This window comes from Colletotrichum orchidophilum (assembly GCF_001831195.1).
Source record: "Colletotrichum orchidophilum strain IMI 309357 chromosome Unknown Scaffold_122.1, whole genome shotgun sequence".
Classification (NCBI taxonomy): Eukaryota; Fungi; Ascomycota; class Sordariomycetes; order Glomerellales; family Glomerellaceae; genus Colletotrichum; species Colletotrichum orchidophilum.
Window position 1 is genome coordinate 119,299 of NW_019173078.1, and position 20,474 is coordinate 139,772.

A 20,474-nucleotide genomic window follows, 5' to 3' on the forward strand; every position below is an offset into this window, starting at 1 on the left:
CTCAGCGCTTTGACGATAGGTAGGGTTGGTGGGATTGTCACGGTCACGTGCTAGGGGTGCCCTCTCGCACCTAAACCTCGGAGCTTGCAGTCGGTGAATAGTCCGCGCTGGCAAATGCCTCATTCGAAGTGCCAAAGAGCTTACGAGTTCGAATCATTCGAGGTCAAGGTGAAAGGCATTCGACATTGGTAAAGAGTCTTGAAAGGATTCGGCACTCTGCTATTTCAAGGCGCTGTTGATTTCGACCATCGTCTCATTTCATAAGCTACATGAGTAGTTTTTTTTTTACAGGAATGGAGATCATGTGAATATTACTTTTACAAAGGCCAAGCCGCCGTTTCCATAAATTTCTGAACGTGAATAGGTTGGGCGGCTCTTTCGTGCAAAGTTCTCTTACTCCCCCGGCCTTTCCGCCTTGACTCAATCACTTAATCAGCGATATCCACGATTACGCCGAACGCCTTCACAACTGTTGCTTCTTTCTACATTATCCATGCGAGAAACCTGACGCAATAAATCCCCAGATCTAGCTCCTAAACAGTAGCTAATACAGACATCGCCGCCCATTCCTGGGCCACTGTTCACTTCACAGGCATCATCATTTCCTGAGCGGCCAAACTTGGATAGAGACCAGTGACCAAAACAATGGTGAAACACTCTACAGGGCAGGCTCTATTGCCTGGCCTGGCTACTACTCGAGACAGACATGGTTATCTTCCAGTACCACTTGGCTGCATAAGGTTATGCGGCCACATCTTCCTCGTCAACCTCGGCAAGGTCACCATTGGGCTCAAAGTCGTCCTCAGGATCGTACTCGAGCTTCTCTTGCTGGGCAATCGCTTGAGCGGACACGATCTCAGCGAGACGTTTCAATCGCGGGGTTTGAAGCCCTAGAAATGCTTTGTTAGCAAGGTTGAATCTGGCACGACCTTTGATGTAGTCCACATACATGAAGGAGTGTAAGTCTCTAGAGCCGTGATGACCCTAGGTTCGGCAATCTCGTAAGGGCCACTGTCGTCCATGTCGACAGCTTGGAGCAGCAAGACATCGCTCTTTTCCGTAACCCTGGATGCAACAGCCTTCATGATCTCGCCGTTGATGGGCTGCTCGTAGTCTGCGACCAAGTACTGGTTCAGAAGCTTTTGGATCTGATTAGGTGACAGCCTGATGAGGAACATCATATCAGCAACGTTTACGTAACCCTGTCGTGCGTCATTGCTGATTAGACTTACATCCAGCAGATATCTTGAATGATTTCAATGTCATTCAGGGTCGCCTTCTTCAACTGAAGGAGCTTCGTTGCTTGCTATAAAGGGAGTCAGCCTAAAATATCTGGATCCAGCCTTGGACGATGAACACGTACCATCAAGTGCTCTAGCTGGAGGGTGCCTTCAGGCATGTCGTGACTCTTGCACCACTCCTCAATACGAGTAATGTTGTAGTTGATCTGTAGACCACGCTTCCAAGAGAGGAAGTTGCGTCTCATCAGGAGGTCGTTGAAGGCGGTGACGCCAACGAGACGAAGCAGCTCAGTGATGGTCTGCGTAATGATAGAGTCCTCTAGATAGTAGGCCTTCATGGCGCGAAACACACTATTGAGTAGGCTAAGCAAGTTGTCCATGCTATAGGCGGGAGTCGAGTTGGACTGCAGAAGTTTGCCCAAGAAACGGCTACTCTCGTTGGTGACGAAGCCGGGAAGCGATTGAGACTCGATGATGGCGGGGATGATCATCTTGTGAAGCTTTTTCTTCAGGACCTTCATCCAGGTGTGGTAGATGTTGAACTCCAAACTCTCCAAGTCGTGCTTGACGATTTCCAACAGACGGTCATACTCATAATTATCCGTCTTCTGCGCCTCGTACCAGTCCTCGGCAAGGAATACGAACGAGAGCATCTCATGCACGTTGGAGAGCCAGAAGGCTCCCGGGTTGATGGCCTCATCGCCGTCATGCTGCATGACTTCCTGCTGAATTGACTGCATAACATTGGCAAGGAAGCGCTCTGACTCTTTGACGAAACCGTTGTTCCACATCTCCGAGGTAACCAAGTTGATGAGGTACGAGGGGAAAAGAACCTCTTTGTCAGACGGTGGCGGGTTCGTGTTTGGAGAGGGGATCTTCAAATTGCGTATGAGACCCATGGTGACCTCCTCGTTAAGACCATCTTCGTCAGCCAAGAGCGTCTCGAGCTCGAGCTCGATGTTGTCGACGCCAGGCATGAAACCTGTGCCCTGCAGGTTCTGCCTGTGGGCAGTGCTGGTGATGGCCATCGAGACAGGACGGGGGTTATAAGCAGCACTGAAGCGGTCCACTGCAGTGCTGGGTTCGGCACCGGCACTCCTCCTCTTCGGTTTTTTGGAGGACACGAGGTTGATGAGGCCAGGCGCGGCCGATGGCTGGGATTGAACAGCGCCATTGGCGAGCTCGCCATTGGTCGGGGCAAGCCTTCTCGCCAACTCCAATTGATCTTGCAACTCGGCGAGCTGTTGGCGCAGGGAAAGCTTCTCGCTCTCGATCTGTGCGCTCTGCTGGCGAACAGTGTCTAGCTCTGTGCTCGTAGAGCGCAGAGATTCTCTTAGCTCCCGCTCCTCCTCCTGCATCCTCTTGATATTGGACGTTGATTCCTCGAAGCTCTGCTGCAGCTTCTTCATCTCGTCCTCCATTGCCTGCAGTCTAGCAACCGCAATGCTACCCTGGTTTGCCTCAGTCTGGAGCTCCTTCGTTCGGGCTTCTAAGGCATTGTGACGATTCTTCCAAGCCTTGATTTGGCCCTCATAGTTCTCTACCTGTGATGATAAGTTCTTGTTCTGTGCCTTCATGGTGCCGAGAGATTGTGTCAACTCGACGACTTTGTTCTCGAGCTTGTACGAGATCTGCTTCAGATCACGGGCTTCCTCCCGAGTCTTTTTGTAATCTCGGCGGGCGAGTTTGCCGCGCCACAGGCTCTGGATGAGAGTAACCTTCTTCCTGTATTGCTTCCAAGCCAAGACCTGTCGTCGAGATCGCCATACGCGCTGAATGAGCATAGCCGCGTTACCTACGCGGGTCTCCAAGATTTCTTTTCGTCGAAGGTAACCTTTGGCCGCCGCTTGCGCCAGGACGACATCGTTCCTGATGCGTATGTACTCCTTTCTTTGCCGTTGGCCACGCCAAACCCGCTGTATTGTTGTTGCTGCTTTGACAGTGCGGAGCTCCTGGACTTGCTTCCGGGCGTTGTAGGCTCGCACTGCGGACTGAAAAGTCACGATGGCTTTGCGAGCCTCAAGGTAGCGACGGCGGTAGAACTTGGCCCGGAGGTTCTTCTGGATGAGAATGGCGCAGTCGTTGAGACGATTGGTGCGTAGGTTCTCGAGGAAGGCGAGCATACCGGCACGGAAAAAGATTTTGGTAAGGCCCAGTTGATACTTGTCGGAACCTTTGCCAGAGCTGATGCCAAGCGCCTTGGTAAGGATCGCGTTGGCCATTTCCCGGATCTCCGACGCCCACAGGTCAGAATTGATAAGCATGTAGTAGCGCAGAGCAAATTCCTCGTATGTCCATCGAGTAGGATAACCAGCGCAACTTATGCGGACAGTCTCGAGGACACCACAAGCCCGCAACTGACTAAGTACCATAGGGCCTTCGAACTTCCACGCCTCCTTCGCCTCGTTGGGTTTGATACAGCGAATGTAATGAACATCTGTGTTGTTGATAGTGTTCATGAGCTCAATCAGTGAAGAACGGAAAATACCCCCCAGCGTCGGCTTTCTGTTGACAGCCACGCCGATCTTCCTACCAGCGGCTGGCTTCACTGAGCTTGATGAAGCGGAAGCGACATCTTTTTCACGCACGGCAGAAGCCGCTTCTAAAACATCGCGGAGGAACTTATTCGTTGAGGCACGGAGAACCGCCATATGTTCGTCAGGTACGGTGTCGCGGTTCTTCTCGATGAAACCCTCAGACTCATAGGTAACATCCACGGCGTAATGGCATACGGTGAAAGCAGACTTGCCGAATCTAGGCTTCTTGTAGAACTTATGCTTATCAGTGCCGTAATTGTGATGCAGTTTTGTGACAAACTGTTCGTCAGAGCCCATGGGGAGACGGGACTCCTCGTCTAGCAACGACAGGATACCGAGCTTGCCTTCGATGAGATCGATGGCTGGTTGATTGTCGGAGAATTCGATGAAAGTCCAGTCGATCTTCTCCCTCAGATATTCCTCTTGCTCCAGCTTAAATACGTGTTGATTGAATTCTTGCTGCAGCTTCTCGTTGGCGTAATTGATGCAGAACTGTTCGAAAGAGTTCTTGGCAAAGTGTTCGAAACCATAAATATCAAGCACACCAATGAAGGAGATGACGCGGTTCAAGACTTCTTCGGTTGCCAAACTGTGGTTGATGATATCGACGAGCCAATCAAACAGGCTGGAGTAGATGAACTTGGCTACCGAGTCACGGACGACGATGGCTTGAGCCTGCGTCAAGTTTGACGTGATCTTCTCGCCTCTCGTGACCAACTGCTTCTTGACAATCCACTTGGCGAACTCGGTTCCGTTGACACCCAGAATCGATGAAGCCAGCTCGAGCGACGGCTCTGTCGGCGCGAGGACACTATCGTTGCGCGACGCTCCAATCTTGATGTTTCCCAGGTGTAGCAAACCAGAAAGAAGCTTGAAAATCTCAGACTGCTGGGTGTCAGTGACCCCAATTGTCCGTAGAGACGCCTTCGTCGCCTCGAATTCGGCTTTGTCGTCAACACCATCGATCGTGGGGCAGTTGCCCTGATTAAGGTACTCAAACTCTTCAATAGGCAGCAGATGCAGATCCTGACGCTCCTTGTCTGAGGCACCAGCGACAAGCTGGTAGAAAATATGGTAGTTGCGCTCCTTCAAAGGTTGGAAAACGAGTCTGGACCGCTCAAGGAGGTAGGTGCGAATCTTGGCGCCAATGATATTGGTCTTGTCGTCGAACATGATCTCGATATATTTGCCGAATCGTGACGAGTTATCGTTTCGCGTCGTCTTTGCGTTTCCAAAAGCCTCCATGATGGGATTCGTAGCCAAGATCTGCTCTTCCGTTTCGCTCATAGCTTCGGCTCCCTTCTTGGACCGTGTTCCCGGATTGTCGGGGGATTCTCTGGTTGCAAAGTATCGCATAATGTACTTGGCGCTTACAGTTTTCCCAGCACCAGACTCTCCTGACACGACAACGGTCTGGTTCTTTCCGCTCCGCACCATGTCACTGCAACACGTTAGCAAATACTGTGATCATGATACAACGCGATGGCAGGTCAGCGTACATGAAAGCCTCTTCTGCAATGGCGAACAAATGCGGCGCTTGTGTTGCTCTCTGCTTGCCGGCGTAGACCTGGACCATGCCCGGGACGTAGAGTGAGTCGACTCTCGCGAAAGGGTTCGCCGCGATTAGGACAATTCCACTGTATGTGTAAATTTCCTTCTGTGCGTATCGGAGACGAATGGCTTGCAAGACTAGGGCCAAGTAGAGTCAGTAATCAAAGCGGCAGAGGTATCCATTCATGACAAGAAACTGTACCTGCAGGCTCGTTGAGATGAGACAAATTCGTCAGGTCATCGCTGGCCTCGAGCATGGTCGGGTTCATCAGGGGGGGCAGGGATGAATCGCCTTTCTGTAGGGCCTCGGCGGTGACCTCGACCGTCTTCTCCTATTTGGTCGTCAACAAGTGTTCGCATGAATTGCAGGCAGACCCAGCCAAGCCATCAGAGGGACCATACCTCGCCATTGTCAAGTTTGAAGACAAGCTTAATCTTGGAGCCATCTTCGATCTTGTTGATGACCTCAGACGCAACCCAACCCTCCGTGGCATCGGGCTGCCACGCCCGCGTTCCGACATCGTAGTTCTCAGACATTGTGACAACTTCCAGAGTGCTTGATCGACTTGGTACCCGAGAGATGGCGACGGAAGAGAACTAGTATTCCCGAGAAGAATGGCGGATGGGATTCGGTAGGTCTAGGGGTGGGAGCTCGGAGCAACTCGTGAGATTCATGGGCAAGCGAGTGGTCAGGAGTGGCAGGAGAGATTGGATGTGGTAACTGCCAGAGGCGAATATCGTTGCCTACGTTGTGTGTCGGGTTCGCTGCTATTATCGTCTCCGTGGTTGTCGTCGTCGTCGGCTTCGTCTTGGTCGTCGAGGTAGAGGATGACAAGATGGGGGAGCAGGAGACGAGGTGGATGGAAGGTGGCTTTGGAGATGAAGGGTAGGCCAGCCTATATTTGGTATGGGTACGGTTGTATGGGGCCCTTGTAGGAGATGATTGATGATCGACGCGACGAGAGAGACGAGAGAGACAAGAGACAAGAGAATGAGAGTGCACGCTACGCAATGTTCAATGAACGACCGGCAGGATTATCTCCAAGAATGTGACAAGTTGAGATAGATTGCACGCACAGGACGTGTAGAGGGTGCGTAGATCAATGGCAGCTGAAGAAAGGAGGTTGGCCGGTCCTGGTGAAAACAGAACTGGACAACTTTTTGAGATTCCAACAGTCGTGGACGTGGACGTGGACAGGGGCACCAAGGCAAAAACGTCGGGTGAGAGCATGGCCATTTGGAGGAACGGGCCCCCTGATGCTTTTGGCCGCTGCAGAGGTAAGGTACCTCAGTGCTGTGCGTGAGGTGGTAGCGTTCCACCGTACCTTACCTAAGGTAAAGTATCTTCCAGGTCATGCCCGTCCACCTTACCTTACTATGTAAGGAAGTGATGCTGTAGTAGGGGGTTAATCTGGAGTGCCCGCCTACTTCAATCAGGCTGCTTTATTCCACCCCCTACCTACTGTTTTCCAACCTCGAATTCGCTATTAAGAGTTTCCTTTGACATCTGCACTGGGCGGACGGGAAGGGGATGGTCCGGTCGCCGGGGGCCAGTAGCTAAACCATCTCGTCATGGTGGAATTTATAGTGTAAAGCATCCGACCTGATTGTCCATCCACTTGCTGATAACTCAACCCAAATCAAGCTCCGACCACGGCGTCTCGCTGCCTTTTGTGACATCCAGCCCCTTCATTGGCGACAATCGACGAACCTGAGGAGCCCAATCTTTGAAAGGCTTCCGCAATGAGCACCCGAGTTAGCATCATGATTGGTACTGGGTGAAGTCAAACATAAAAAAGGCAAGATACAGATGCCCAGACACTCGCAGATTGAAACTCTGGTTATGCATGTCGTCAATTCGACGTGGCAGCTCGACATTGCTTGATAGAAGAAGCGCTTGGGGAATGTCATGATAATGAATGCCCAAAGCATCAACGTCCGTTCCATTGAAAGGTCTAATCTCTTCCCTTGGACGAGTCTCGGTTTTCCTAATTGTATGGCTAGTTTTCGACTTTCCTCTGAACTGGGCCAGCCTGGTGTGGCATTTCCAGCGGCAGTGAAACGCCACATGAGCCGCGATTTCTGGCTCACTGACTACCAACAAAGACGAAACAGCCGTCCCTCTCGGGTCTTGAGCTTCTCCAGCTAGCTCAGGGACGCCACGCCTAGCACCAGCTGTCCTTATCGTGCTTGTGTTGGCGCCTGGCAAGTGTGCAGGAAGTCCAAGGCAAGCCATGCTGAAAGTTTTCGTCCCAAGCTACAGAGCCGGAAACCACAGAGTAGTTACCCGCAGCCTCACCCATCAGTCAACCAGCGCGAGGTTGTGGTCGATATATTGTAATGGTATGGCAACGGAATTAACAGCGCCCCTTGCTTCTGATTACGTGACTCTATGCTTGCCCTTGCCCTTTGTCGTTCGTCTTCACCCCATCCTAGCCTCCCCTGTAGCCCCTGTCCCCATCCGCTTCGTTCCCAGTGTTGTGAACGCAAATTTTCTCAGCTCCATCCCTATCCCTGGGTCTCCGCGCCCGCACTTACGGTAACACTATTTCCCCGTCATGCTTTGTGATTTCAATGTAAAAGGCCACCGGTTGGACGTCAGTAGCCTACAACAACCGGCAGCTATCTGATCAATGAGAGGTCACCATTCCGTGTCCTCTTCTCTTCCCATTCTGCCCTGGAGGTTCGACAGTGACTTTTTGCCGAGGAGGCAACATTAGCCATTTACTAATCCTCTGCGTGGGTCATAAACGGTTCCTCCTCATAACAAAAATCTTCTTCATCCTGAATAGTTCGAGGGGAAAGGGGGAAGGGGGTGGCGAGCTCATACGTCGTGGTGGCTACCACCGGCCCCCAAGGCCCGGGCTTGGATCCGCTGCATCAACACAATTTCGGAGCTGGCCTGGCCCCCTTTGCCAATTATCGCATCTGATAGGGTCCACCCTCACCGCCTTGTTCATCCGCTTTCCCACAGCGGCAGTGCGCATAACTAGTTGGTGACTGTAGTGTTGCAATTAGTATCAGGGGGGGGGGGGCTTACATTGCATGGCCATGTATATATGCATTGTGGCTCTGGGGCCAACTACCTGGTCGACCAGCTCACAAACACGTCACGGATAATAAGGTAGGAGGGGACGCGTTCAGTGTCTTTTCGGATGCTCGTCCCATTCTGTGTTACTCTACCCCATGGTTTTTTCTCCCAGCCGTACCTTTCTTGATGTCACGAACAGCTTTTATATGCCTTCAAGCTGATATGAAACCCGGTACTCACTTACCCATAGTGTCCAGACACCATACCGACATGTTGAAATGCTGTCTTGAGTCGTTGAAAGCCGTTTTTACGAACCCAGAATCTTCATCACAAACGCCTTACCAATGCCATAATTTCTTCATACGTCTAGTACAAGACGCGGGTCATGATGCGCGCTGTATACGTATGTAAGTAACTTGTCATCTCCCTACCACAAATTCGAATTTCCACTCACAGCTCAGGGAATCCAGACCGTCGTTGATCTCCTTGATGTCTTCGGCCTTGACGCTGCTCACATCGGCCATGAGGTACGCAATCTAGCCTACGTGAGTGGCCCTGCTTTCACTATCAACGTCATAGGGAACTTACATCGCCTTTGCTGTCGGAGATCTGCTTGTCAACATTGTGGTTGCCAAGAATCTCGTTGACTTCCGTCCATTAGCACTTGATGAACACCCAATTAGTACGAATCACAGTCACTATCTCACCTCTGCGTAATACACCAGGAACGTTGCGGTGGATATAGATGACCTTGGTTCCTTTGTCAGCTCTCTGTTTTTGTCCGCCTGGCGCCAAGTGGTGCTTACACGAGCGTGGTCAGGCTCGTCCAGAGTCAATGATCTTAGGTTAACCTCGGGCAGGTTAACACTGTTGAGGGTGATGCCCTGATTGATATAGCGAACAAGTGCCTCGGCGACTGCTTGCAGATTAGTTATGGTACTTATCCAAGCTTACAGGTCTGTTCCTTGCCTTCGACACCAATAGCACGTTGGGCTTCCTCAGTGCTGCCACCGATGTGTGGCGTCAAAATGATGTTATTGAGGCTGCGCAGGTCCTCGCCCCATGTGTTGAGCGAGCTATTAAAGTAGTCGCCGTTGGCCGCCGGCTCGTTTGGGTAGACGTCAAGAGCGGCACCGGCGATCTTGCCAGAGCGCATGGCGTTAATCAGAGCTTGGATGTCGACGACACTACCACGGCTGGCGTTGATCAAATAAGCGCCGGTCTTCATCTTCTCGAGCTGAGCAGTGGAGATAAGGTTCTTGGTCTCTGGCAGCTCAGGCACGTGCAGGGTGACGAAGTCGGCCTCCTCTAGCAAGGCTTCCAAGGTGGGCACTTGGGCAGAGGTTCCCAAGGCCATCAGGTTCACGACATCGTAATAGACAACATTCATACCCATAGCCTCGGCCAGGACGGAAAGTTGCGAGCCGATGTGACCATAGCCCACGATGCCTGATGTACAGTCAGCAAATGACGATGCCTCCACACCAATTGGCGATACAAGCGCCGGGCAGGGCAAGATCACGTACCAAGAGTCTTGCCACGGATTTCCCAGCACTTGGAACTAACTTTGTTCCAGGTGCCGCGATGCATCTCGCTAGAGCGGTCACCCAGCTGACGGGCCAGAGTAATGATCTCGGCAATGACAAGCTCTGCAACACTGCGCGAGTTGGCAAAGGGGGAGTTGAAGACAGCAATACCGTGAGCGGCGGCATATTCGAGGTTGACCTGATTGGTGCCGATGCAGAAACAGCCAATGACGAGCAGGTTCTTGGCCTCACGCAGGACCTTCTCGGTCAACTTGGTCTTGGAGCGAATGCCAATGACATGCACGTCCCTGGAGAATCACATTGCATGAGTATGGGACGTCTTGTCACTTTCTTCATCAGACTACAATGCGAGGGAGAGGCCTACCGAATCTTCTCGATGAGCTGATCTTCAGGAAGAGAGGTCTTGAGTGCCTCAACCTGGTAACCTTGCTCGGTCAAGATATCCTTGCCCGTCTGGTTGACATTCTCGAGGAGCAAAATCTTGATGTCCTGGGTGTTGAAGGGCTTTAGGAGCTTGGGAGCCGGCCTCCGGGCCAGAGCAGCACCGGTTCCAGCAAAACTTGAGGGGGGAGAATTGAAAGTGGCGGTTGGCGAAGTTGAAAGTCCCAGGCTGGCGGAGACTTCGAGCTGTCTTCCCTGGGAAAATGCGCCAGCAATGTCTTGTGCTGAGCTCATTATGTGCGGTTTGTTTCGGTTTTGGCAAGTGAGCAAGTTCGAGGGGATGGATAGAGGGGCAACACGATTTTTTGATGCGGGGCAACAGAAACACGAGACGGTGGTTCGAGCAAGAGCGGCCCGGCTGTTGGGTGTGAATACGAAGAGAGAGAGAGAGAGAGGGAGGGAGGGAGGGGCGCCGAGCGGTATGTGGCGAAGGGCTAGAAGAGCAGGGAAACAGGGACAAGCAAAGAAATGTTGTTGAGGCAATACGTGACGATGTTTCTGGGAGAGGGAAGCTTTTAAGCACCTCACGTCAAGTACATTTAGTCAAAATGACGCGGGATGTGAGACGGGAGGGCTGTGACTGATGTAAAATAAGGTACTGCGCTTTGTGAACGGTGAGGTACTTGATGACTGTACGCATCTTATCGCATGTATCTTTGCTATGTCTAGGCACGACAAAGATACCTCGCAATGCCCTCCTGGTAAGGTGGTTGACGTTGCCTTCTGCTGCCCGCCAGTGGGGGTGCCACATAGGGAAGGATCCAGCGAGACAGACCCCGATGTTGTGGGCTTGTGGCCCGGGATTCTGCCGCCGGAAATGGACACTGTCTCAACACGGTGCGGAGTCGGGTAGTAGACAGCAGAAGTCGACCAAATGGAACGAATTCGTGCACGAGTAAAGGTATCTGCCCTTGCCCACACAGTGAACAAAGTCCGACTTTGCCAACGGAGCAGCCCCGAAGGCCGGCACCATCCCCCTAGGACCCGGCACTCGGTCGCAGGCCCTCCAGAGCCTACCTAAGACCTTTCCACCTAACCTACCTTACTTACTTAGTCCAGCTAAGCATGCCTCCGGGGCAGTTTGGGGTTGAGTCACCGTAGCTGGAGAGTTTTTTTCAACCAATTTCCCCGACGCCGGGAGGCACATCGCACAACGAGCGTGGGTCGTGACTTGTTTGAAGGTTTGACAGACGCATTAATTACGACTTGATTTAATATGTGCTTTGGCTTTTTGCTGTGATTATTGTACTTACCCCAGCAAAATCCACTAACCTGACCAGAGTGCCGATTCCGGACCACATTACGACCGCCGCGAAATCAACAACACATCAAGTAATTCCACCGTTAGTTGCCGCAACGCGAAAAACTGCTTTGCTTCCTAAGGTATCTACCTACCTGCCTACCTAGATTGGCACTGACTTGAGCGCCTCGGATTTCTCAATCCCCTTCCCATGTACATTTGACTGTTACTCATTCTCGTGAAACAAAAGCACGGAATTTGGGCTACGCAGGCTTCTTTCGTTTACTGTTGTCAAGTCATGTCGCAAGCACGCAAGCACGCAACTGACAACCTACCTCGTAGAAACACGCCAAATTAATGCACCTCCGAAAGTGACTAGTTCAACGGCCGCTCCGACCCTTTAGATGTCCGCATGTTCCGCTGCGTCCGCCACCGACCCCCCGACATCCAATGGAGCTTCCATATTGGTCGCAGCCGCTGAAATCCAAGCTGACATACCGACAATGAAGTGCGATCCTTGGGTAGGCTATGCTCCTGAATCAACCTATATAACAATGTAGACTTTCCCGTTGCCGGAGACATTGCGATAGCCCGAACACTACGCTGTTGCCAATTTCGCGCAGTGCCGAGCTGGAAATTTCAGTGAGCCGTCCCAGGTACGATAACATGGGCACCAAATCCCTCCGCTTTGGAGATGCAATCATGAGGAAGGGTTGCTTGTTTGACTTGTTTCCTGTCTATTGCTTCCATTGTTGATGCCCGTACCCGTCTTACATGAAGGAAAATTCGAATGAACACCCTTTCTACAAATCCATTTTAGCACCAACGTGTAGCATATTCATGACCAAAACGTAAGATAGCCGTATTGTCGGGGATATCCGAGACCGAAACGTCAATTACCATCTATTAAGCAAGGAGCTCGTCCATTGAATGCTGCTCTGCTTGGCTTAACCTTAACTCGTGTTGTCGACATGGCGCGAAGCGTAACCTCGCAGCCTTTCGTGGCGCGAAAGAACCAGAGTATGACTATCACGCATCCCCCCAAATCCAGATTGTTATGAACGCGAAAAACCTAGCCTTTCAGTGACCAACATTTGTCGCTCAGCTCTGCTTGCATTCAGCCGCCTCCTGCTTGGGCTTGCCGGTGTCGTCCTGAGACATGGATTAGTATTAGCGTCCGCAAAAATTCTGGGTCACGCGTTACTTACGTCGTCCTCAGACTCCTCATCATCGTCGCGGTCCTCGCTAAGATCATCTTCGTCCTCGTCGTCTTCGTCATCGTAGTCGCCTTCCAAGTCATCGTCGTCGAGTTCCTCAAAGGCCAAGGCTTCGCCGGTGAACCAGTCAATTGCACGGGGAATGAGCTTCTCTTTGATATCCTCGCCGAGCTGGTAGTCAAGCTCGAGGCGTTCCTCAATGTCGGAGGCGGCGTCATCGTCCTCGTCGGTAGGGGCCTGAGGAGGAGAGAAAAAGTTGAAGAACGACTCGGTGGGCACAGTCTTCTTGACAATCCGGGTCTGCTTGGTGTCTGTTTGAGGAGTTAGCGGCAGCATCTCGACGGGCTGTAACTCATGTAAAGCTCACTCTTGTTTCTTTGCTTCTTGCTCTCAACTCTGACCGTTAAATCTTTTCCCTCCTTCCACTCGATCCTGTCACCCTCAGCGTGGTCGTAGATGAAGTCACCACCATAACCGCTTTCACTTTGGTAGAAGTAGGTCTTGGTGACGGTCTTGTTAGTGAAAAAGTCGTTCTCGGCAAATTCGAAAATGAGGCGGAAGCCGGGCTTGTCAAGGTACTCCATGCGGATGTCGATGAGGTGCTTGAGAGCGGCCTCATCCCGATCGGTAATCATCTCGGCGAGAGAGATTTGGTTCTTCATGGCAGACAGCCAGAACTCGGGAATACCAGAAACCGGCTCAGATGAATCAGCAGCCTTCTCGGCCTTCTCAGCCTCCTCCGTCTCCTCAGCCTCCTCGTCCTCCTCCTCCTCGCCGGCTTTGATCTCCTCCTCGGTAGGCTCAGAAGCACCGTTAACAACTTTGGCACGCTTCTCGTAAAGAGGGGTGAATTTTGCGAAGTACTTCTTCTCGAGCTGAAGAACCTCCTCTTGGAACTCGGCCTCGAGCTTCGAGTGTTCCTTCTGGATACCCTTGAGGCCGGCAACACGGCGACGCACCTGTGGAGGCAGCGACTCGATGTATCCGGAGGATCGGCCAACGAGAGAACCAAGTCTTCCTTGGATCATCTGGACGAGCTTGGGGTTCTGAGCAAAGATGGAGGCGGCAGCAGCACGGTCGAGGTCCTCTGTAAGTTTTGTGAATGTCAGTAACGCGTCCATAGAGGAGTACGTCGAAAGGTGGGAGCTAGCGCGTGCGCGAGAGGGATAAGAGAGGAAGAGGGGCTACTAGCACATACCTTCCTTGATGCTGGCAACGCCAGGCTGCTGGGCATGCGACGAAATAGGCGCATTTTGCAAGGGGGTGTTTTGCGGCGTGCTGGATATTCGGGAGTAGATGTCAGTCATCGTGATCATGGTATGGGGCAAGGGAAGCAAAAGGAAGCGACCCCTCGCCACCGGACAGAACAGTGCCGCAGGATTTGTGACTTACGGCGCGGTGGCCGGGTCGAGGCGCTTGTTGCGGATAGGCTCAGCCATTATGTGCGATCGAATCTTTGGGTTGTGCGTACTCGATGATAGAGCGAAGCCACGAAAGACTTGGGACGGAGAAGTCCCAGGCTGGTTCGGAAAGGGTTGAGGTTGATGGAGTTGACAGGGCAGAGAGCAGGTGCCGAGTGTGGGAAGTTGTAGATGCGCAGTTGACTTTATTTTGGTGGGGGGGGAGGCAAAGTGTGGTAGGTATTGAAAAAAAAAATTGGGCGAGAGGCTTTCTCCTCCGTTGGGGCGGGTACCTCGAGTAGACGCCTAGGCTCCTCCTACGATTAGGCGGACATAGCGGGCACAGCGGGTAGGGGCTGCCAATGAATTCCATCCCGGCGACCTCAGAACAACCTGAGCCCAGGGAGCCGAACAGCACCTTCCATGCCATTGGACCTCATAAAGTAGGTACCCAAGGCACCAGACCTTATGTACCTTAGGTAGGTAGTTAGTCGTTGAGGTACGCATCACAGGGCTCTCTACCTACCTAGGTAGGCCACACCTTGGGTACGTGTTTAGGACGTCAGGTGCTTAGGTATCCAAGCCCCCACCTGAACAGAAGCATCAACATCGACCTTCGGTATCTACATACTTAAGGCTTCTGAAATCCTCTTTATCACAAGGTATACCTGCTTCATGATCGCACAAAGGCTAATAGACAAGTAATTAGTGATCTCTTTCAAGGTCTGCCAGCCAACATTAATCACGTAAATATCGACCTAGGCAACCTATGTGAGGTAGGCATTGATTCCCTAGGTAACCTAATAGTAAGGTACAGCACACGGCCAAGTAGCGAGGTGTGCCCTGGGAGTGGAGTGGGTTGCGATGGGGGCCCGCTGGGGCTGCCTGAGTGCACCCCCTTGCGCAACCTGGTGGTCCATTTCCTGGGTGCCTTGGATAATCACGTCAGGAGATGGCTCCAGTACCTCATGCGCGCCCAGAGCATTGCTGGACAACGTTGAAATAATGACTGCCCCGGATAGGAGATTTGATCCTAATTACTTTATGAGGAATATAAAACCAGTACTTTCCATTCCTGGAGACGCTTCGCTTTGGACCTTTTTAGGCCTCTCTTTCTTTACGTAACTTGGGTACGTAAGTAGGCAGGTACCCAGTAACCCATTCCGTTGGTTTGTGTACCCCCAAGGTGTTTATCGGCATTTACCGAGGACTGCTTACCTAACATTCGACGAGGCAGCCCCCCTCCTTTCCCCTCACTCCCTATCTGATACCTTTCTCAGTTTTGCCTATGTACCTTGGGTATCCGTCTAATCGGTGGCCTCGCCGCCTACTTGAGGTAAGGTGTTGGTGAAGCAGACGGATCTGCTAGCGGGAGGACGATAGGCATAATAAAGGATTTGTTCTACCGATGATACCCCGACTTAACTTTTGCCTTGTGTGCCTCTCCGTACAGGCTTCCATCAGATGGCACACTAGGTACCTGTCACACCTGCCTACCCTCCATTACCTTAGCATGCGACTTTGGTTCTCTTTCAGTGGCTTCGTACCTTAACAGGTCGGGTGCTTCTTATTCAGCCTGGACGGACGACCCTTTTGTGCCTCTCGGTTCGGATACATAGGTACTCTGTTGATGTCTTAGCTACCTTATCCTGTACCTGCCTGCCTACGAACAGGTCAGCCACTCCACCCGACCTGGTCAGTCACCTTTTGATCCCTGACACCATGGAATGTTGCCTCCGTGCCAACTGTACTTGCCTTGCCTCTTCTTGAAGCGCTTAGTACGCGATAAGCAGCATCCCATCTGCATAATTTAACGAGACAGCTCCGGGTATCTGGGTTTTCGGTGCCCTTAGGTGAGCTCGAGCTAGATATTCAGCCACCGACCTAGCGCTCATCCAACTTCGCGACAAGGCGCCGGTCGGACACCCATCTTGAGTTTCTCCGACCTGCCGATCGACCCCCAACTCCTAAATCGCGTCGCATCGCATCACATCACAGCTTCCTCGAGCTTCTTCAAGCTTAGATACCCGCGACCAAAACAAGACTCTTGACTTACGGTCATGGGCATTTCTCGCCACACCCACAAAACCATTCCTCCCAAGACGAACTTCGTTTCGGCAGTTCAGCCACCCTTTCTACCTCGCGTCTCTCGAGCTGGAAGCTTCGATACCGTTGCGGCGACTAGATCGCCCTGAAGAAAACGCAGATATGTCTGTGCCTGGAGAAAACGGGCATCATCGTGCCTCGTCTACATCAAGGAATGGCCACGCACCGTTGTATCGGCTCGACTCGAACCAGAGTTCCACGAGCATCTTTGAGGAGGTGGAAATGGCCCATGACGAGGTCAGATAAATCCGGATTCCGTTTCCAATTGCGCATTGAGTCTGATCACAATGTCCATAGCTCTTCTCTGGTCCTATAGCCGAAAGTCTTCCCACCAGCGTTTCAGCCTTCTCCCATCGACGGCCTCGTGCTGACTCTACGACGAGTTTTACATACTACCACGATGAGCCCGAAGCCTCCCCTACCTCATTCGATGATGAACGCCAAAGCTTGTCCGATGTGGGGGATTTTACCTTTGGTGATGAGGACGAAAGCTATGCTGATATCGAAAATGGCGACACTAATGACGATTACATGACCCACCACAGGCGGTCGTCGACGCACTCGAGATCTTCCGTCCACGCCCGTTTACTGCGCCAAGATAGTGGCATGACCAACAAGAGCCTTGGTGGGGATCGTCTGAGCCAGAAGATCTATATGATGAATGAAGACCTTACCATTGCCATTGCTGGTTTTCGGACGAGTCGTTCTGGCTTCGTTGCGTACGCCGCATTATGCCTATGTACTGCTGGCATTGCCTGGCTGCTACTTAGATGGTTTCCTAGATGGCAAGTGAAACTTCTAGGTCTACCATCCCCATTAGCCGAGTGTGACTGGGTCGTTATCGAGGTAAGTTGTGCGTTCTCCTTACTTTCAAGACATGAACTAACTTTGTCTAGAATCAATGGGGAGAATTCGTCGTGATGGACGTGGATAAGAAACTCTACGGCAGACCCATGTCTACTATCTTTGGCTCCAGTGGAAAGAGCTACGTTGCGGATGACGATTATGATCCCATCATCACCGAATTGCGCATGCTCAACTATCGTTACGTTCGCTTATATTTCAACCAGCAAAAAGACAAGTTTGTCATGTTCAACGGCTGGGTTGATCCAAATTGGGCCGATCCTCGCGCCGTACGTGTCGGCATAGACAGTGACGAGAAGGGACTGCGAGCAGTTGTTTTTGGAAACAATCTCATCGACATTGAGCAAAAAACAATCCCGCAGTTGCTCGTAGATGAGGTAGGACAACGTCCGTTGTGCTGGGCCGAGATGCTAATGGGTTCAGGTTTTCCATCCTTTTTATGTCTTCCAAATTGCTAGCCTCATTCTATGGTCTCTTGACGAATATTATTATTACGCCGTGGCTATCTTCCTGATGTCATTCGGAAGTATCGCAACCACTCTCATAGAAACCAAGGCAGTAAGTCGAACAACGTCTTAAGCTCGACTATCAGCCGGACACTAATACTGATAGACAATGAAACGACTCCGCGAGATTTCTCGCTTCGAGTGCGATGTGCGTGTCCTTCGAAACGGGTTCTGTAAGGACTGAGCCGCCGTGTCAACTCTACTAGGAATTCTGACAGACATAGGGCGATTTGTGTCTTCGAGCGAGCTCGTACCTGGCGACGTGTACGAGGTCAGCGACCCGAATCTGACTCAGTTTCCAAGTGATGGCTTGCTTCTGAGCGGCGACTGCATTGTTAACGAGAGCATGCTTACTGGTAAGTACCGCTGCCACTACGCCTATTACATCCGCTTGGGCGACAAGTACTCACATCTACTTAGGTGAATCGGTGCCTGTATCAAAAACACCAGCCAGTAATGAGACGATGCATAATCTCGATTTGGCTGCGCCAACTGTCTCGCCCGAAATTGGCAAGCACTTCCTCTTCTGTGGTACCAAGATCATCCGCGCCCGGCGGCCGCAGGAAGAACGCGACGGAGACGCTGTCGCCCTCGCACTCGTGGTCAGAACGGGATTCAGCACTACGAAGGGATCTCTTGTACGGTCCATGCTCTTCCCCAAACCATCTGGCTTCAAATTTTACAGAGACTCTTTCCGGTATATCAGTGTCATGGCTATCGTGGCGATGATTGGTTTCATCGCTTCTCTATTCAATTTCCTGCGGCTGCACCTTGCCTGGCATCTCATCGTCGTCCGTGCCCTCGATCTCATCACCATCGTGGTGCCGCCAGCGCTACCTGCGACACTCACCATTGGGACGAATTTTGCGCTTAGTAGACTGAAAAAAAAACAAATCTTTTGTATCAGTCCACAGCGTGTCAACGTAGGTGGAAAAATCGACATCATGTGCTTTGACAAGACTGGCACTTTGACCGAGGACGGTTTGGACATACTCGGCGTTCGAGTTGTATCACCGGCGACAGGCAGATTCACGGATGTGCTTACGGATCCGTTATCATTCATACAGGACCATGCCGGCGGTTCAGCCCAAACGTCAAAATTGAAAGCGGCCTTGTTCACCATGGCAACTTGCCATTCGTTGAGGTCTGTCGACGACGAGCTGATGGGGGACCCACTTGACCTAAAAATGTTTGAGTTCACAAGATGGTCTTTTGAAGAAGGCAAACAGAGCCCCAATGAGGTGGACGACCAAGATCAGGGGAGCCTCTCGCCGTCAGTCGCCAGACCTCCAGCTGAGCACAATGATCTCTTGCGTGGCGCCACCCATCAGGGAGACCAATCGGTAGGCTGCGTAACCCTTTGAGAAGAGCTAGACTAATTCACTTGACCAGCAACCGCTTGAACTGGGAGTCCTAAGGTCTTTTGAATTCGTTTCGCAGCTTCGCAGAGCAAGTGTCATAGTCCGACAATTCGGACGGCAAAGTGGAGACATATATGTAAAGGGGGCTCCTGAATGCATGCGAGAGATATGTCGCGAAGACAGCTGTAAGTGGTCCATTGCTATCAAACAGATACCCCCCCCAAAAAAAGAAAAGAGAAAAATTGCAACAAAAACCACTACTAACCTTGGCTCCTCTCTTGACAATGCAGTCCCAGTCGACTACGATGATCAGCTTGCCTACTATACGCACAAGGGTTATCGCGTCATTGGCTGTGCAGCTCGCCATATTCCCAAACTCAGCTGGGTCAAAGCACAGAAGATGAAGCGACACGAGGCTGAGTCTCAGTTGGAATTCACTGGCTTCATCATTTTCGAGAACAAGCTCAAGGTCACCACAGCTCCTGTGCTAAAGGAGCTGTTGGAGTCGAACATCAGCACGACTATGGTGACAGGTGACAATATCTTGACTGCCATCAGCGTGGCTCGCGAATGCAACTTGATCAGTAGGACGGCGCATTGCTTTGTTCCGAGATTCATAGAAGGTAAAGCGGTGGACATTGAGGTATTTGACTGGTTCTGACAAGAAGCAGGCAACGCCGGTGATCCAAAGGCTCGGTTGCAGTGGGAGAGCATTGACAACGGTGGCTTTCAACTGAACGAACAGACTCTTCTGGCAAGTTCATCTCTATTTTGACGAAATTGTCACAACAGCTAATTTCATCGCACAGCCACTGCCACCTCCGGCTGACGTCGACGCATCATTGGCATATAATATCAACGACATCCGTAATTACTCACTGGCAGTTAGTGGTGAGGTGTTTCGCTGGATTGTGGACTTCGCGCCCCCCTTGGTCCTGCAGAGAGTACGTCCCTGCGCTGAGGATACTCCGTGATTGCCTTTGCTTACAAATTCAGATGCTTGTCCGTGGTCGAGTGTTCGCTCGTATGTCTCCAGATGAGAAACACGAGCTGGTCGAGAAACTGCAAGCGATCGGGTACTGCTGTGGATTCTGTGGTGACGGTGCGAACGATTGCGGCGCTCTGAAGGCTGCAGATGTTGGCATCTCCCTCTCGGAGGCGGAAGCTTCCGTCGCAGCTCCGTTCACGTCACGCGTCTTCGACATTGGTTGCGTTCCCCAGGTTATCCGGTAAATGAGACCACTTGCCACTATGGAGTCTTTTTCTGACATCCGTCTCTAGCGAGGGTCGTGCCGCACTTGTCACAAGTTTCAGTTGCTTCAAGTACATGAGTCTGTACTCGGCCATCCAGTTCACGTCTGTCAGCTTCCTCTATGCCACAGCTTCTAACCTTGGCGACTTTCAAGTGAGTCTGCATGGCCAGCCAACCCCC

At 51.8% G+C, this 20,474-nt stretch overlaps 5 protein-coding genes across 5 annotated transcripts; 2 read left to right on the forward strand and 3 right to left on the reverse strand.

The window, feature by feature from the left end:
• Window positions 1–741: 741 nt before the first annotated feature.
• Window positions 742–5,866, reverse strand: CORC01_11361 (uncharacterized protein; the record flags this gene model as incomplete). The annotated part of the gene is made up of 7 exons (XM_022622986.1): window positions 742–890; window positions 950–1,164; window positions 1,233–1,306; window positions 1,364–5,219; window positions 5,278–5,467; window positions 5,532–5,661; window positions 5,732–5,866. The coding sequence occupies 7 exons, from the start codon at window positions 5,864–5,866 to the stop codon at window positions 742–744; spliced, it is 4,749 nt and encodes a 1,582-aa protein (XP_022470517.1).
• Window positions 5,867–8,726: 2,860 nt separating this feature from the next.
• Window positions 8,727–10,582, reverse strand: CORC01_11362 (D-isomer specific 2-hydroxyacid dehydrogenase; the record flags this gene model as incomplete). The annotated part of the gene is made up of 8 exons (XM_022622987.1): window positions 8,727–8,755; window positions 8,815–8,896; window positions 8,949–9,007; window positions 9,068–9,110; window positions 9,167–9,276; window positions 9,315–9,809; window positions 9,887–10,194; window positions 10,272–10,582. 8 exons carry the CDS (start codon window positions 10,580–10,582, stop codon window positions 8,727–8,729), a joined length of 1,437 nt encoding a protein of 478 aa, XP_022470518.1.
• A 392-nt stretch (window positions 10,583–10,974) lies between these two features.
• On the forward strand, window positions 10,975–11,247 carry CORC01_11363 (uncharacterized protein; the record flags this gene model as incomplete). Its single annotated transcript, XM_022622988.1, has 1 exon — window positions 10,975–11,247. One exon carries the CDS (start codon window positions 10,975–10,977, stop codon window positions 11,245–11,247), a length of 273 nt encoding a protein of 90 aa, XP_022470519.1.
• Window positions 11,248–12,689: 1,442 nt separating this feature from the next.
• On the reverse strand, window positions 12,690–14,244 carry CORC01_11364 (nucleosome assembly protein; the record flags this gene model as incomplete). Its single annotated transcript, XM_022622989.1, has 5 exons — window positions 12,690–12,740; window positions 12,797–13,116; window positions 13,173–13,892; window positions 14,004–14,083; window positions 14,198–14,244. 5 exons carry the CDS (start codon window positions 14,242–14,244, stop codon window positions 12,690–12,692), a joined length of 1,218 nt encoding a protein of 405 aa, XP_022470520.1.
• A 2,169-nt stretch (window positions 14,245–16,413) lies between these two features.
• Window positions 16,414–20,275, forward strand: CORC01_11365 (ATPase; the record flags this gene model as incomplete). The annotated part of the gene is made up of 11 exons (XM_022622990.1): window positions 16,414–16,548; window positions 16,609–17,157; window positions 17,208–17,552; window positions 17,599–17,733; window positions 17,788–17,854; window positions 17,906–18,037; window positions 18,102–19,024; window positions 19,122–19,227; window positions 19,333–19,626; window positions 19,802–19,986; window positions 20,039–20,275. The coding sequence occupies 11 exons, from the start codon at window positions 16,414–16,416 to the stop codon at window positions 20,273–20,275; spliced, it is 3,108 nt and encodes a 1,035-aa protein (XP_022470521.1).
• Between the last annotated feature and the right edge of the window lie 199 nt (window positions 20,276–20,474).